Source organism: Leptonotus elevatus, chromosome 6, assembly GCF_054856555.1.
Source record: "Leptonotus elevatus isolate MCC_2025b chromosome 6, RoL_Lele_1.0, whole genome shotgun sequence".
NCBI lineage: Eukaryota > Metazoa > Chordata > Actinopteri > Syngnathiformes > Syngnathidae > Leptonotus > Leptonotus elevatus.
Window position 1 is genome coordinate 26,740,856 of NC_141244.1, and position 15,833 is coordinate 26,756,688.

Here is a 15,833-nt window from a genome sequence, read left to right on the forward strand (position 1 = left end):
CATAAAAATAAAAGAGGCCAAATTTCAATTCATTTCAACATTTAAAATTCTTATTTTTTTCGCCAACATTGTGATCAAACTACAAAAAGATTTAGCTGGCCAAACTTTCAGTCCAGTTTCAATTGCTTGTCTCAAACACAAAAACAATAATATTAATTTGATTATTATTATTTTTTTTAAATATATTTTTTCCCCCCATCTGTGTCCCAAAGACCCTGATTAAACCGTGAGAGAAAACACCAACCAGTAAGATCAATCAAGCGACCTATCGGAAGTGGGACAAATCACAAATGACAATTCAAAAAAGATCTCCATTCCAGGAATAGAGTTAGGACACAAATAAAGAATGGCTTTCAAAATGTACAATTCATGTTTTGTTTTGTAACTTATTGCTGTGTGTTGTCTTTTTAAATAGTTCAGTTTTTTTTCTTTTGTTGTTTACAAAAGGAATACAAAGTGGCCAATACGTATTCGCAGGGCGACGGAAGAGATGACCAAGCACAGCTGAAAAATACTTTTCAAATGGATATCATGATACTTACATATGCATTTGATACATACAGTATGCACAGGTGTCGACCCAAAAATAACAGATTGGATAGAAGTTTGACAAAAACAACAAAAAAAATTGTCAACGCTACGCTGCGTGTACAGTGAAACCTCAAATCTATAAGACCAAATGTTTGTAAAAAAACGGCTTTAAACGTCATTGAAATGTTGGCAATCATGCGTAATAAAGCATCAGCACGCCTCACTTGACCTCATGCCCATCAAGTGCTTCACTTACAAGCAAATAAACAAACGGTAAAGCATTCAAGTTGCAAATGGCTGCTCATTCATTAGAATTTGGTCATTTTTGTTTTTTTCATGGTCGGTTGTCATTTGCTATTTTTTTTACATGTCAATCCTGGGGTTTCCATCCACCTATTTTTATTCGAATTTTCAAGAAATGCGAAAATAAAACTGAATGGAAATTCGAAAAAGGACCCAAAATTTGCACACACAAAAAGCGTATGAAGCATATGAAAATAGGAAAATGTGAATTTTGGCTATGGAAACACATTTTGCAATTAACCACTAACAAGACCAAATGCGGACAATAAAGTAAGGTATGTTTGGGGGGGGGGGGACGAAACAAATATTTTTGGAATTTAAGAAGCGAATATTAATGCTATTTTAGATGGAAAACAGCAAAGAAACGCTACGGTTTATCAACAATTACAAAAGCAAACTCATACGACGTCATCGCACGGCGCAGTCGCTTCCTGGTCTTCTTTTAAATTAGTGGTGGATCACATCTCTTAATGGTGTATAGCGCCGCCTATGGCGGCGGAGTCCCCTCTCAATATTCCCAAAAGATGGAAACGGGCAAAAGTCGCATGTCCGCTTTGCGCATTTTCAGTAAATTTGCTTTAAAAAATTCAAAACAATTGGACTACAGATTGAATGAAATGTACCATTTTGCTTGAGATGTTTTGGGGGGTTGGGGGGAGACGAGATGGGGCTCATGGTTCATCCGCAAAAGACTGGTTGGAATGAACCGATCTTTTGAGTGATTCGTTCTTCTCAGCCACAAATGGTGCCATGCATGTTTACTGAACGCATTTGGATTTTGTGCTGCCATTTTGGGAAAAGAAGTTTTAAATTTCAATGAGTTCACTTCATAGGAAATTATTTCTTCTTCAGTAAGGTTGGCAGTTTTTGTTCCCTCTCATTTGTCTGTGTAATATGTGCAGCTTTTAAACCAGTTCAACTTTTCATTTTCTATTTAGCGGGTGTAGCTTCTATGCCATTGCGCTCAGTAGATCAACAATGTTGGTTATTGGAAGTTAAACCAGCATCAGTGAACGGGTGGTGGTCCACTTTAGAGGTTCCACTGTACATTAAATTTTTTTTTTAATTAAATAAATTCTACTGTGCCCAGAGAAAAACAGAAAGAACATCCAAAGTATAAATCAAGGTGATGTAGAAGCACTCCATGAAAGCATGCAGAGGCCTGACGTTGATTTCAAAACGTTCATATGGGAAGCGCAAACAGATCGTGTGCTCGTGTGTGTGCGCTGACAATTTAAAAAAAACACACACACAAGCAAACACACGCCTGCCATTTCCTGAGAGTTATATATTATTAAAAAAAGAAAAGAAAAAAAGATTGGATCCATTCAGTCTAAATGCAAGAAGTTCAAATGCCTGAGAAGAATCAGGAACATACAAGAACAAAAGGCCATGATGTGTGTGTGAGGATTGTGAATAGACTCGCGTCCTTCCAAATGATTTTTTTTTGTAGGCAAAATGGCTGCCATCCCTCGTTTTGTTTTCTTACCTGCAGTCAAGACTGTCCGTGGCTCCTTGTTGAGCAGTGCGATGGAAGCCAAGCAAAAAAGCAAAAGAGAACAGGAGTGGAAAGTAACAAAGTCGTGAGGGGTTTGGGGAAAATAAAAATATTGTCACTCGTTAAATGAGGGGTACATGGGAATATCAAAGTCATCGCTGTTGAAGTTGCTGGGCTGCTCCAGCATGGACAACACGTCCTGAAAAGACACACAGACAGATTAACTTCCACCCAAATGTTCTCGCGCTTGTCCCAGCGGACGTTTGGGACACCCAATGAGGACAATCGCCGAAACGAGCTCTTGCATCATCACTCACAGTAAACATGTCTTGCTGGTTGCCTTGCGCTTGCGGGTGCTGCTCTGCGTTGCTCTGCGAGTGCTGCTGCTGGCCCGGCCACTGGGGCCACACTGCCTCCGTTGCTCGGGAGGGGAACTGCGACTGAGAAGCATCTGGAGAGGGACAAGCGGGGCTGGCTGTCAAGCCCACAATTTTCTGGGACCACAAAGTCAAAGCGGGTTACCGACCGTAACCGTTTGGGTTGGCGCTGGCGCGCGTGTTGATTTGTGGGTAATTTGTGGCGCTGGTCTGGCTGGGCGCAGCGCCGGTGGGCATCTGGCCAAAAGAACTTGAAGAGCCGCCTCCAAATCCACCCATGGGAGCAAACGGTGGAGACATGGTCTTTGCAGCTTGGGGAGCCACCTGCTGAAAAGTGCAAAGTATTTTCCAAATCAATTATTGCACCAATTAGCAAAATGATTCATCCGTTAATTAGTTATTGGCTATTAGAGGTGTCATTAATCGCAAGACTTCAATACTTAATAATTGTAAATTTTATATCCGTTCTAAATGTACAATACAATATTTTTCTTGTACGTTTTTATACTCTTGTTAACATAAAAGCGGAAAAAATGTTACACCAATAGAAATATGGCTGCATATTTTAGTCATTGATACAGTAATTTGATAATACTTCATAAAATGGAGTTACAATTAAAAAGATGTACTGCACTGTAAAAAAACGAGTGATAATGATTTGTGTTGAGATCATTAATCTGCCACTAGATGGCATAATTGCATTTGTAAGACATTGGTGACAGCTCAGTGCATTTTTCTTGTCTTGTCTCCACAAATATATGCATTATTAATAAATATATTACTGCTAAATTATGATGTGGACATGTCTGCTGCAATTCCTCCAGTACAGGTTCTCAAAGGAAGGGGCGGTCATTAATTGCGCGTTAACAAACTTTAAATTTACTCAAAATTAATGCACTAATTTTGACAACCCTAGTGGCTATAAATTGATTTTGCATTATTGACCAGCAAAAAGTGCACAGGAAGTACAGTAATTATGTTCCATTTGGGGTCGCCGTTCCCACATTTGATATTATAATTCATATCTGTGACCAAACGGCACATAAACGCGTGCGAACTCAAACAGTTTTACGTTTTTAAACTCTCTTTGGCATTTACACACAATAATTGACAGTACCTGATTATTGAACTGTGTTCCGGCGCCTGCTCCGGGACCAGGCCACCCTGCCGCCGGTCCTCCGTGGAGGGGGCTGCCGGTGTTGGAGGGGGCGGCGGGCTGCGGGGCTCCGTTCTGACGGGACATCTGGGCCAGCATCTGGCCTGCTGAGTGGGCTGGCTGTGCCATCTGCGGCGCCATGTTGACTGGCCTGCACAGTGTGGAAGCAGCGTTGTGGAAAAATGAAATCAAAGAACAAGACAACATGGCAGCATTTATAGCAGACTGGAAAGTACAGGCAACAATCGAGGCCACAGACCACAACGTTTTGGCCAGGCGTCATGGCCGACCACTTGAAAGCTAACGTGCTTGAAACTCTCAAGTTTCTCGTGGATGCAAACGAGACGCTGGAATTTCAGAGTGTTGCTCGCGCCAATCAGCTCCACAGAACACACATTTAAGTACATGAAGTAACCAAATACGATTTTTATTATATTAGTTATATTAAAATAATAATAATAAAAAAAAGTTTAAATATATACATTTAAAGCTACTGAACGTAGAATATCCACTTTCGAATCGCTACTGCCACTTGTTGCCGAAAAATGAAAATACGGTCTAAAAGATGAGAAGAAATCTTCCACATCCAACCTGTATGCATCTGCGGCGCGAGCGGAGTTGAAGTTGTTGACAGGCGGGTAGATTTGGGCCGAGGGCGTTGAGGTGGCGGCTACGGCCTTCGCCTGACTGGGGCCTTGGAAAAGGGAAGGATACATGTCGGGCTTTTCCAGGCTCTTGCTGTGGTCCGGCCCGGCCGACGTCACCGGCTGCACCGGCATCTGAGGATGACCGTTATCGGTGATTATCTTCCAAATACTCGGACTAACGTCCATATAATGTTATACAGCTATATGGGTACGTCGGAACATTCAGCAAAATAAAGTAGCACAAGCATATCGTTGCTGTCAGGTGGAATCCTTGCGTAGACGTCATTCTGCTAACATATACTGTTGCTCACCAACGTCAGCACACCACCAGCACAAAACCCTGTTTAATCACTAACTTAATATGCCAAAATAAAAAAAATACATTTTAAAAACCACACAAACAAATTGGGCTGTCAGTGCTGAAAATGGTGCATTAGCATTCACATAAAAGTCCGCGCTGATGCCGATCCCCGAATCAGACAAAAAGCCTTTTAATACTCCACAAAAGCAAACAACTGCCCTTATATCATCTTCCCCAAACTCCTTCTCAAAGGTCGACAGCCGTAAGCCAACAAACAACAAATTCAACCGTGAGCTGAGGAAGCAGCATCAAATTGAGTTTTTAAGATGAAAATGAGCGGATCATTATCCAAGATCAAGATTTTGCTGGAGGAGGTAAGTTGTATCAATAAAGCAAATTCATCCACCTCAATACTCGAGATCAATATGGATTGATCATTGGAAGTGTAGCTAATAATGCGAGTCGACTCGTGCTTTTGGTCAAAACGACATTTGACTAACATCTGTAAGCATAGCAAATTACATCAGCACAACATTCTCTTGGCTTTTGTGGTGATTTTACATAGCAAGCCTTTTTGATGGCTTTGGCCACTTGATTAGGTACAGCGAGCACGAGCGCAGCCCGTCTTATCGTGTTAGTGGTTTTTAGGGCTGCACAATATTGGAAAAACATGCGATATGTGATATAATTGTTGAATATTGCGACATCGATATTATTGTGGTATAAAACATGTACCTAAAAAAATAACCTTTGTATGATCTAATGAAAGAATAGCATGTGGCAAAATAAATAAGTGCAATATATTCTTAGTTAATTAATTGTAATTAATTACCCTAGCTAATATTCAACTATTGGATGGTGATGCACATTTAAGTTTGCGTCTGACTGGTCAAATTCAAATAATAGCATACAATTCCATATGAAACTTATTGCATGAGTTTGCGATATGCATATTGCATGGGCCAATATCGCAATATCGATATTTTTCCGATATTGCCCAGCCCTACTGGTTTTGCAGACATAACACCCCGACGGCTCGTATTCCATATTTAAAAGAGGGGCTTGCGCTTTGTTAGTAGAAGCCTGTGGAACGTCAAATAAATTGATGACTGACAATTTGGGGGACGGCAGCAATCACATCAAAGTCATATTTTGTTTGATTTCTCTGGCCGTGCAAGCGTAGCACTTGTATGTTAAGGAATGTGCCCATCCAGTTAAACTTTGGCCAACTTTCACAAGAGAAAAGGCCGTCCCTGGCTGTACCTGCGAGAGCGTTATGGGTCCTGCCTCATAAAGGTCGTCTCTGGCCCCGCCCCCTTCCAGCTCAGCCTGCTGCTGTTGCTGCTGCAATTGCCTGTGAAAGGAGATGATGATGATGATGAGTGCCGATTGCAAGTGCCGTCAAAGCGGGCTTGTTCAAGAATTTCACCACACCTGCATCTAGCCAGGGAAAAAAAACATACAAAAATAATAATAATAATAATAATAAAAGAGCCCACCACCGGTCACCACGGCAACACCAAAAAAGAGAGAAGGGAGACTATTAACTTAACATTCGAGTTTTAGCATATGCTGCTCCCATGCAATGACACCTGAAAAACTTGGTTAGAAGTAGGGCTGGGCAATTAAATCGATACAACAATTTTGATTTTGCCTTCTCACTCGCTCAAGTAAAAGCGTTCTAATCAAAAGAAAAACGAGTAACATGCCGAACGCACCATGTTGCTTGTGCAGCAAGTGTGTAACGCGTGTTCGTCTGCCCTCCCCCGAGCGTGCTTGAAGCTTGTCAATCACACCCCATTTGGAGTATACTGTGAAATTTAACAACAAAAACAATCAAATACGAAGAGATACTTTGTTTTCAAAACACTACCCGTGCTAATGCTTGTCAATTGTCTAAATTCTGGGAATGATATTCCTACAAATGATATCAAAACTCAAACGGCACATATTTGTCCTAATCGTAATTATTGAAGTGTACTCCACATTGCCCCTAAGAGGCCAAGACATGCACTGCAGGAACAGCCTGCATTTATCATTATGTATTGATTTTTATTGCCATTTTTAAAATAGTATTATTTTACTTTTGTTACTAATTATTTTTGGGGTTGCTCTTTCAAGTTATATATAAAGTTGAGTTCTTGGTAGTGGTGAATAAATAGAATGTTTTCAAACCAGTGAACAATTGTGATTCCGATGTCACTTAAAAATGATGATGATGATGATTATTTGTTGTACAGTTAGTTGCCCAGCTCTAGTCCGAAGTTGACTAGCAACCATCTGAAAGCGTTTGCCATGCATTATCGCGCAACCAGCATTGCTGCCAGGAGGAGGAGCCAGTCGTCCACCACGAAGAAGCCGCTACCGCCTTGTCCAGCCTGCTCTCACCTGGTAGCGACGTTTGCCGGGCTAACAGCCACGGGGGGGCTGTTTGTGTTGCTCTGACCAAAGGAGGGGGGCAGCAAACCCCCTGGGGAACGGATGGGAGTGAGGGGGTCCTGAGTCGCGTTTCTATTGTCCCCCCACAGGTGGAATATAGGGAGACAGGGGGTCAGTGTGACATTTGAAGTGTACAAGGATGTGGGAGTGGGCTCATGGATTAGCATTCACCTTACGATGGTGACATGTTTTTAATACATACGTTTAATGGCGTGTTAGCAGCAGCAAGAAAAAATAAACAAGCTTGAAATAGGAAACTCACTTGACATTGACATTTGTGCAGATGATGTATTCAATCTCTTCGGAAAAGGGATTCTGGAAGGTGAAGGAGCTGGTCCTTATCCAGATCCATTCTCGGGATTTGGAGCGGAACCTGAACATCACTGAAAGTACTTGTCCCTTCAGCTTCATCACCTGCGGACACGCAGTGACAGTCGCACGCTGACCTTCAGGCAAGTAAGTGGCAAACGCACGACACTGCACATTTGAAGAGCATCTCCAGCAATTTGCCATTTGCAACCGTTCAAGTGAATTCAAACACTTCCTGTAAATTGAAGGCAGCTTGCAGTTTCATTCAACCAAACATTCTCTGATTTTCCAACAATAAAAATTGAGCTTGAGACCACCACAAGGGCGGGGCTAAACTGCTTTGCCCCACCCTGTGCAATGTCGTGGTTGAGCACAAATTTAAGTCATCCACTGAAAAACTGCAACAACCGCAGCAGTAATAAAGTGCGGACATAAACCACAAGAAAAGAATGACAGTAACGACAGTAAAATGACAATTGATTGAATGAATACAACAAAACGACTTTAACTCAAGCTGTTTCAAATCTGTCAAAGGGGCTGAAAACTGAAGGTGAGTTGAGTTGGATTAAATATGCGTGTTTTGTAATGATGTGATTATAAACAACGGATCACCTGTCGCCATGAGCAAATGCGTGCCGTGTATTACCGAAGTTTCTACACGACAGGGACAAAAACCATCTGAAAAACGGAGGCAGAATTTGGTAGCTGTCTATCATTCGTTAGCAGACCCTCAGAAAAACATCTCAAGAACCCATGCCCAAAAAGTCTGCCATTTTGAATTGAAGCGGCCATTTTGTCATTTTGCTTGTTGCGCAGGTGTCCTGTAAAAAATGAACTACATTTGCTCCGATTAGAGGACCATGTACAAAACAGATGGGCAACACTGAATTGTCAAATATTTACTTTTCTCCGTTGTGTGTGGACGGAGCATGACAACAAAGTGTGATGACTCAGCCAAGAAAGCAGAACTCGATAAATAATGACGAAATGATCCCGCAGTGGACACATTCCATACATCTGTCCAACTCCATTTCTTACATAATAACGAAACACACACATGCTATTGAGAGAGAGAGAAAGAGCGTGGCTGCACAGCCGCCTGGTTGCAAACATTCATACACGCTCCACTACACTGCTAGGTCATGTTTCACACATGTGACCTTTAACAAATCACACTAAAGGACAGACGGCATTAGGAAGCCAACTACTCACGCGCAGTGGGTAAAATCGACCCCAGCAGTAACGCCACAATAAGACATAAGACAGAAACGTCAAAATATTGCGTGACTAGGGTGACGTTCAATAAAGGCTATTGTGAAAAGGATTGCGTTACTTTAACACCATTAGGACCGCCCCTCATTTGAATAACATTTCGTCCTGACCAGTGCGAGTGTGCAGCACGAAATAAATAAATGTGAGAGCATAGCGTTTTTATTTCGTGATTGATATTTAATTCTATTTATATATTTTTGTATTTATTTTTTTAATGTCGTTTTATATATATAATTTTTTTCCCTTCCATTTATATATTTTTTTTTTAATGTAATTTTTCAATTATATTTTTTATATCCGTTTTTATTTTCACTTTTATTCATTTATTAATTTTGGTCCTCCATACAGCCTGGGCTAGACCCCAGCTCACCCGCGAGCCTAATGTGGACAACCAAACTGAATTGATTTCGTACCTGTTGGAAGCTGTCCCGGAGCAAGCCCTGATCTTCTGGATGGGCAAGTTCGAGAATATTCTTTCCCAACAGTTCCTAAAAGGACACAGTATATGAGCTACCCGCTACATAATTGAGCTCCTCTATTTAAAACAGAAAAAAACCAAAGTGTTCTCCTGGGGTTTTGCACCTGAGGCTGGTAGCTGACGGCTGCCACGCAGCGGTGGTCGACAAACGTGAATATGCCCTGGCAGTTGTGGCGCGAGATGAACTCCACCGGAACGCTGATACTGTTGACGTCCGTGTCACCTGGACAGCAGGTCACCTGGGGGCGGTATTGGAAAAAATACACTGACAATCATTAAAGCAGCATTTGGAAAAAGTCCTTCTTGTGACTTGGCAACATAAGAGTTGTATCAGTGACGGATAACAGACAAAGCATTTCAAAAGCCAGGCAAACATCAGACTGCAGAAAAGTCTGAAGCGTGACCATGAAGTCATAAATATCTTGTGCTAGCCATGCTTGCAAGGACACAAATCGCATACTAAGCAGACGTACGGCGTTATTCCAACCTGTAGTCTGCCGATGGCAACGAGACAGTAGCGACTCCCCTGAGTGTTGTCCGCTTCGTTGTCTGATAAGGACACTCCTAAAATAACAAAGTGTGTGTCAGTGCAGGACAACAAAGTAGAATGTACACTACAAGAAAGTATTTACATGTTACTTCAGAGCCTTAGTCCAAAGTGGATTTAATTTTTTTTTCTTCAAAAACACACACGAAAAGTACTGGCGACGCAAGTTGGTGAGTTTTTTGCAAATGTATGAAAAATATGAAACTAAGACAGCACATGTACTTCGTATTCACAGCCTTTGCTCAGTTGGTGCAACTTTTCAAACAATTACAGCCTCAAGTCTCGTTGAATAAGCTGGCAACATCAAGTATTGACCAAGGCTTATTCCTTGTTTTTGTTTTTTTTAATTTGCAAGAATTTCAATACATAAATAAATACATATATCTTTTGTCATTCTGAGGTATTGTGTTTGTAACTTAGCGGAATAAAATGAGTTGATTCCATTTTGGAATCAGTCTGTCACAACAAAATGAAGGAGAAGTGACGCGCCAGTATGGAGATGAAGCGCATGAAAGGTCAGCGTCCAGCATGTTGTACCTGCAGGCGGCCAGGATTTGATGTATCCTGTACAGTGGACCACCACGTACTGAGGCTCGCCTTCCTTTGCAGCGCCAAGACCGTTCCTAGTTTGAAGCAGCAGCATTCAAAAGCTCAAACTTCGTCCTTCGCATTAGCACCATAACGAAGTCGTGGTTTTGAACCAATCACCTGTTTCGATTCCGAAGGAAGTTTAGTCTGTTCATGGACATGGGTTCCACTGGACACGAGCCACACCTGCAATTAGATACAAACCACCAATTTGCCCAAATGGTGCGTTCAGGGACACCTCTGACTGTATATAAATCAACAATCGGATACCTCATTCTGCATATGAACGATCGGCGGGCTCCCATCGTCATCCGTGCGGAGGATTGCTGGCTCTCCTTCTTCACCGTTCCCGTTTTCAAGTCCAACATCCTCCCTTCGAAGGAACACAATGCAGTCGGATCGGCGCCCCTGACCCTTTTTGGGTTTGTTTGGCTCTCCCGCTTCACGCCGGGCGTACCTGTGTTGTTGTTCTCCGCCGTGGACAGCTGCTCCCTCAGCTTCTCCGTGTCATCGGGGTGCAGCTGGTCGTAGAGGGACGAGCCCAGCCAGTCGGACTGCGACTGGTTGAGGACGGGCGTGAGCGAGTCCGACACGTACACGATGCGGCCGGTCTCGCACGACACCACAAACAGAAAGCCATCGGCCGCCTCCAAGATGAGGTGCTTCAGCTCCTGCAGGGCAAACGCCGTCAAGTAAGCTTCTAAAAGACATTTACAAGCATTTCAGTTTGTGCCAAAGTCAATTGGATGGAAACACAAAAGCTATCACTTGCTTTCGCCCTGGACCCCGCGGGCTCAAACGGGACTCTACCAACTTGAAGTTGTCCAAAAAAAAAAAAAACATTATAATTATGACAACTTGACTTTTCTTTTATCGGCGGGCGCACCAGAAAGAGCAGCACAATGAATCGAACTGAAGATTTTGCCGTGCAAACATTTGAGTTCTTATGGTTACACTGGTTTTACTAGCGCTAGTTCTCTTATTACATAACACATTTCAAATGTATTTTTTCCCCATTCATTTCAAAGGGGGAAAAAAGATTTGAGAACCAAGATTAAACTTTTTATAAAAATAAAAAAAACTTTTCATCTGTATGTGAAAAAAACTGCTACTGAAAAGAATTCTTCTTTTTACTACAGTAAATTGAGGCTCCCGCTATTTCGTGAACTTTTGTCCAGTCATAACAAAATGTTGTCCTGCTTCTCATTTATTTTGGGTGTAATTCCACTGTCGGTCACTAGATGACACTATTTTGTTCAACACTAACAGGGTTTCCCTCCGTGCTTTTTAAGCCTGGCGGTCCGCACCCAAACTCCAAACCCTGTTGCATATTATATTTTTGAAAAGCTAATGTGAGCGGAATCGATCCACCACTTTGATGAGATGTTCCCCCTTCCCAAATTTGTCTTCACCTGGTCGGTGAGAAAGGACGGTTTGTAGGAGCCGTCGGCGTTGGTGTTTCCGCTCCCTCGCAGCGACTTCATGTGGGACACGGCCATTCGCAGGATGGTGAGCTTGTCGGGCTTCCGCGCCAGCGCGCTGCACGTGGGCACCATGTCCGACAGCTCCGTGATGTAGGCCGTCATCTTGTTCCGCCGCCGCCGCTCGATCTCGCTGTGGTTCTCCCTGAGGCGGACAGGACAGGAGGGAGAGCCAGATGGGGGCGGGCGGACAACGCGGGGAAGAGTTTAGAGTTCATGTCGTAATGTGACGTTGGCTCGTCTCTCAGGAAAAGGTGGCGATGAGATGAATTTTTAAAAAATTAATCAAAATCAAGGTGACAAAGTGACAGTCTGCTCTTTCAAGGCCATGTGTGTGCGTGACAACAGAGAGCAAGTGCAGAAAGAAAGAGAGAGAGACTGAGGAGAGAAATAAAGAGAAAAGGGAAGCGTTACCAAAGTGAAACATCGTGCAGTTGTTAGTGAGCCAGCACAAAGGAAAGTGGGCTTAGGAGAGACCACCAGCTGTTGGTGAAGAAGCGCAACATTGCCAGGCTTGAAATTTCATTCACGACGGTCCCGTCAAGATGGCGAGTGAGCTTGTGGTCCCAACAAAACAGTTAGGAGGAGCCAGGACACGACTTCAATCGTCAGTGCATTCAATCTGGACATGTTGACAAGCAGGAGGAGGAGCCTCCCGCCATACCTGGACACTTTTTCCTTATCTGCAAAACTTTTGATCCTCTTCCAAAAACCTGGAAACGAGACCAACCCGCTAAAACGCACCCAAAAAAATAATAAAGTACTTGTGCGCTTCTCTGAAAACGAGGTCCCACCAGACGCTCAAACCCAGTTTGAGGGATATTTTTTTTGTCCCTTTAAAATCAATCACCAAATCAGAGATCGTTTACAATGTTGCATTTATACTGCAGAGAGCAAACAAACAACCGTACTGAGATTTGTATGTGAAAGTATTTTGAGCCACTACTTATTGTTTAAAAAACTGAAGTTCGGGGGCTTGATTTGAAAATATGCTGTTAAACATGTTTAAAAAAAAAAAAAGTGAAAAAAACCAAACTGGTTATTTGATGACAACCAAGTAAGTTTGTGCGTCAAGACAAGAAAAAAAAAGCAATGGCAATTTTTTTTCTTCATGCTCGATGTGTATTCTCAGGCGGAAAGGCGCACGGTTCAGCCGCAGGCTTCTCGTATTTTGCCAAGCAAACAGTAAACATTGGAAGTTGTGGTGTCCGCGTAATCCACAATTGTTACCAAGCGAGGTCGGTTTTATAATCGGCTTCATACAGTTGTTTTACTCTCAAGGTTATTTTTCATCTTTTGTTTAGGCAATGAATACTTTTCATAGCAAAAGCAATCAGGATGATTCTTGCAAGACTTTTGGCAACAGCAAATACTTGGATTATTTTCACAAAATAAAACGGGAAAAATTGTTCACATGCCAGTTGCTGCAATTAAAACCACTAAAATAGGCCTTAAGCCAGCAAGCAACCCTTGGAAAATCGCAGTTGCATCGAACAGATTGTACACCGAGCCTTGAGTGAGGATAAGCTTACCTTTAGCTGGTCCTTGAAAGCTACTGATAAGTGCTCACCTATTTCAAAGCCACTGGCTGCCAGGAAATTTATTAAAAATAAGTAAAACTACAAATATCCCTGCACAGAAATCTCCTCTTTTAGTGGTGTAATAGATACAGTATGTTCTATGATTGTCTTGCTACTTGCGGTATTGTTAGCATGTTGAACTCCAAATGATAATTGGGGGCATTTCAACTATGAAGTTTCCACACAAACTAGATCAATAAAAAAGGTGCGAGAAAAGGAAAAGAACAGGGAGCAAGGACGGCTTTCTTTTTGTTAACGCAACACAAATGCACCGAACCCGGTGGCCCTACCTAGCGAAGCGCTCTTTGTCGTTGGAGCCTCCCGTGTCGTCGTCGTCACACCTGATAAAAGAAAGAACACGCAGCCATCAGATGAAAGCTGTCGGCATGGAATCACGCAAAGCAACGTACACGATGATAAGACTCGAGTACCTGAACAACTTGTTTCCTTCGTCATCGTCAAAATCAGGGCTGCAATCCAAGTAGGAGACAAATAAAAGAACAGCAATGCAATACGGTGAAATTCTGAGCATCCTCTTTAATCGCTTACGCTGCTCGTCTCTTGCTTCCTTTTAGAACGACAGCACCGCCGCTTGCTTGGGCCCCGCTTGCCCCCAGGCCCAGATCTGGCTCCGCTAAATCTATTCATAAAACAGACAAAGTGGCACACACGACAGGTCAACTCCAATAGCGCCTCCCGCACTCAACGACAATCCAGCATTTGACATACTGTACATAGACAGAGAGAAAAATAAGAGAAATTGTTGGGTATATTCGGAAAAGTTGGTAGGATGAAATTAAACATTTCCAGAGAGATCTTTGGATGAGAAATTTGAACTCCCTGGCCACCTTGTTCACCAGACATCACGCTCTTGGACTTCTTTCTACGAAGGCTCTGTTAACGATTTCTTGCATCAGACAAAAATGCAGTGATGCTGTAACATGGCATGAAATTGAGTACTGTAACTGATCTAGTCCCCTCAATTTGTATATCATAGAGTTGCATTTATAATATATTGAGTTGAATTGTAAAGATGGCTATCCTGTAATTTATTAAGAAGGAAATCAAGGAATCATTGCAACAATATTCACACAAATACACAAACATACATTTGAGTCCAAGAATATCGGGACAGGGACACAATACTCATCTTTGGTCTCTAAACAGTAAGCACAACGATGGATTTCAAATGAAACAAACTAGATATCCTTTACAAAGCTCATAAAGTCTGCAGTTTAAGCACATCTTGCGTGCTTTCAAATGCATTGTTGTGACGTTTGGCGTCCCAAAAATAACATCACATTACACGAGCTTCGCTCGACAAGCCAATGTTAAATATAACGGCATACGCCATTTTTTAACGTTTATGGAAACAAAAGGGGGGGAAAAAACAAGAAGAGTCAGTCCACTTGTCTCGATTCAACCTTTGTGAATTTCTATGACCTGACTGATAAAAATACGCAAAGATGTACATTAAAACACACACACACACTTTTAGCAAGCACATTGGTGTTTGTTATCGACTGTAAGTTAAAAGTGACTTGAGCAATTAGGTGCTGTGACTTGTGCAACTGCCTCCCCTCTCAGTACTTAGCTTAGCTGCGAAGCTAACTTAGCCACCGCTGTCACGCTATCTTTAGCAAAGTGTCCGACTTAACTAATCCGCACAAAACGCGCAGGAAATGACAAGCAGCAACGTCCATCCATGCCGGTAGAATTTCGAGTGGACTTTTGTGGCACTTTACCTTGGTTTGAAGATGACATGTCCGTTTGGAACAACATAAACAAACTACTTCGGGGGAGAAAAAAATGAACCCAAATCCCCCGCTCCTCCCTCCCTCCCCCTCCCGAAGCTACAAGCTAACTAGCACTGCGGCCAAGTCCGCACTGGCACGTCTTTAATGGGCGGCGTAACAAGTCCGAGCCATGCCGAGCGCGTTTCGAAGCAGCCCTCGAAGGTTCGGAGGCAAGAAAAAGCAAACGCCGCAACGCGGAATGGGGCGTTTTCCCGATTTGTGTCGGCTTTCAACAGCACTCTGACTTCAAGATGGCGCTCCTAGCTTAGCGAGCTACCAGCACAGTGTTTTGTTTGCCGGTCCTCCTATTGGACGCCGGCGCCAGCCAGCTTCACATGACGTCACAAGTTGGGAAATCCGGGCTTGAGCCCCGCCCCTCCGGCGCCAGGCGCAGGATGATAAAATCAAATCAAATTTGCAAACAAAACAACAATATGGTTAAAATTACAACGGTATCACCAGAAATGCAGTTATTTTCAACAATTTGGGACTGCTTTGCTTCTGGAATGCGTATTTATCGTTACAGCTTT

At 42.7% G+C, this 15,833-nt stretch overlaps 1 protein-coding gene across 2 annotated transcripts; it reads right to left on the reverse strand.

The window, feature by feature from the left end:
- Positions 1-1,120: 1,120 nt before the first annotated feature.
- arnt (aryl hydrocarbon receptor nuclear translocator) lies at positions 1,121-15,589 on the reverse strand. Of its 2 annotated transcripts, XM_086077624.1 has the most exons (20): positions 15,253-15,589; positions 14,057-14,147; positions 13,939-13,977; positions 13,798-13,848; positions 11,859-12,072; positions 10,904-11,117; positions 10,717-10,819; positions 10,567-10,632; positions 10,396-10,481; positions 9,799-9,875; positions 9,416-9,550; positions 9,247-9,321; positions 7,515-7,666; positions 7,202-7,324; positions 6,077-6,167; positions 4,457-4,644; positions 3,827-4,016; positions 2,859-3,036; positions 2,650-2,783; positions 1,121-2,531 (listed from the first exon to the last, which is right to left on the reverse strand). In XM_086077624.1, the coding sequence occupies exons 1-20, from the start codon at positions 15,287-15,289 to the stop codon at positions 2,448-2,450; spliced, it is 2,328 nt and encodes a 775-aa protein (XP_085933750.1). In that variant the 5' UTR covers positions 15,290-15,589; the 3' UTR covers positions 1,121-2,447. The 2 variants fall into 2 exon arrangements, with proteins under 2 accessions (XP_085933750.1, XP_085933753.1); XM_086077627.1 differs by lacking the exon at positions 7,202-7,324.
- Between the last annotated feature and the right edge of the window lie 244 nt (positions 15,590-15,833).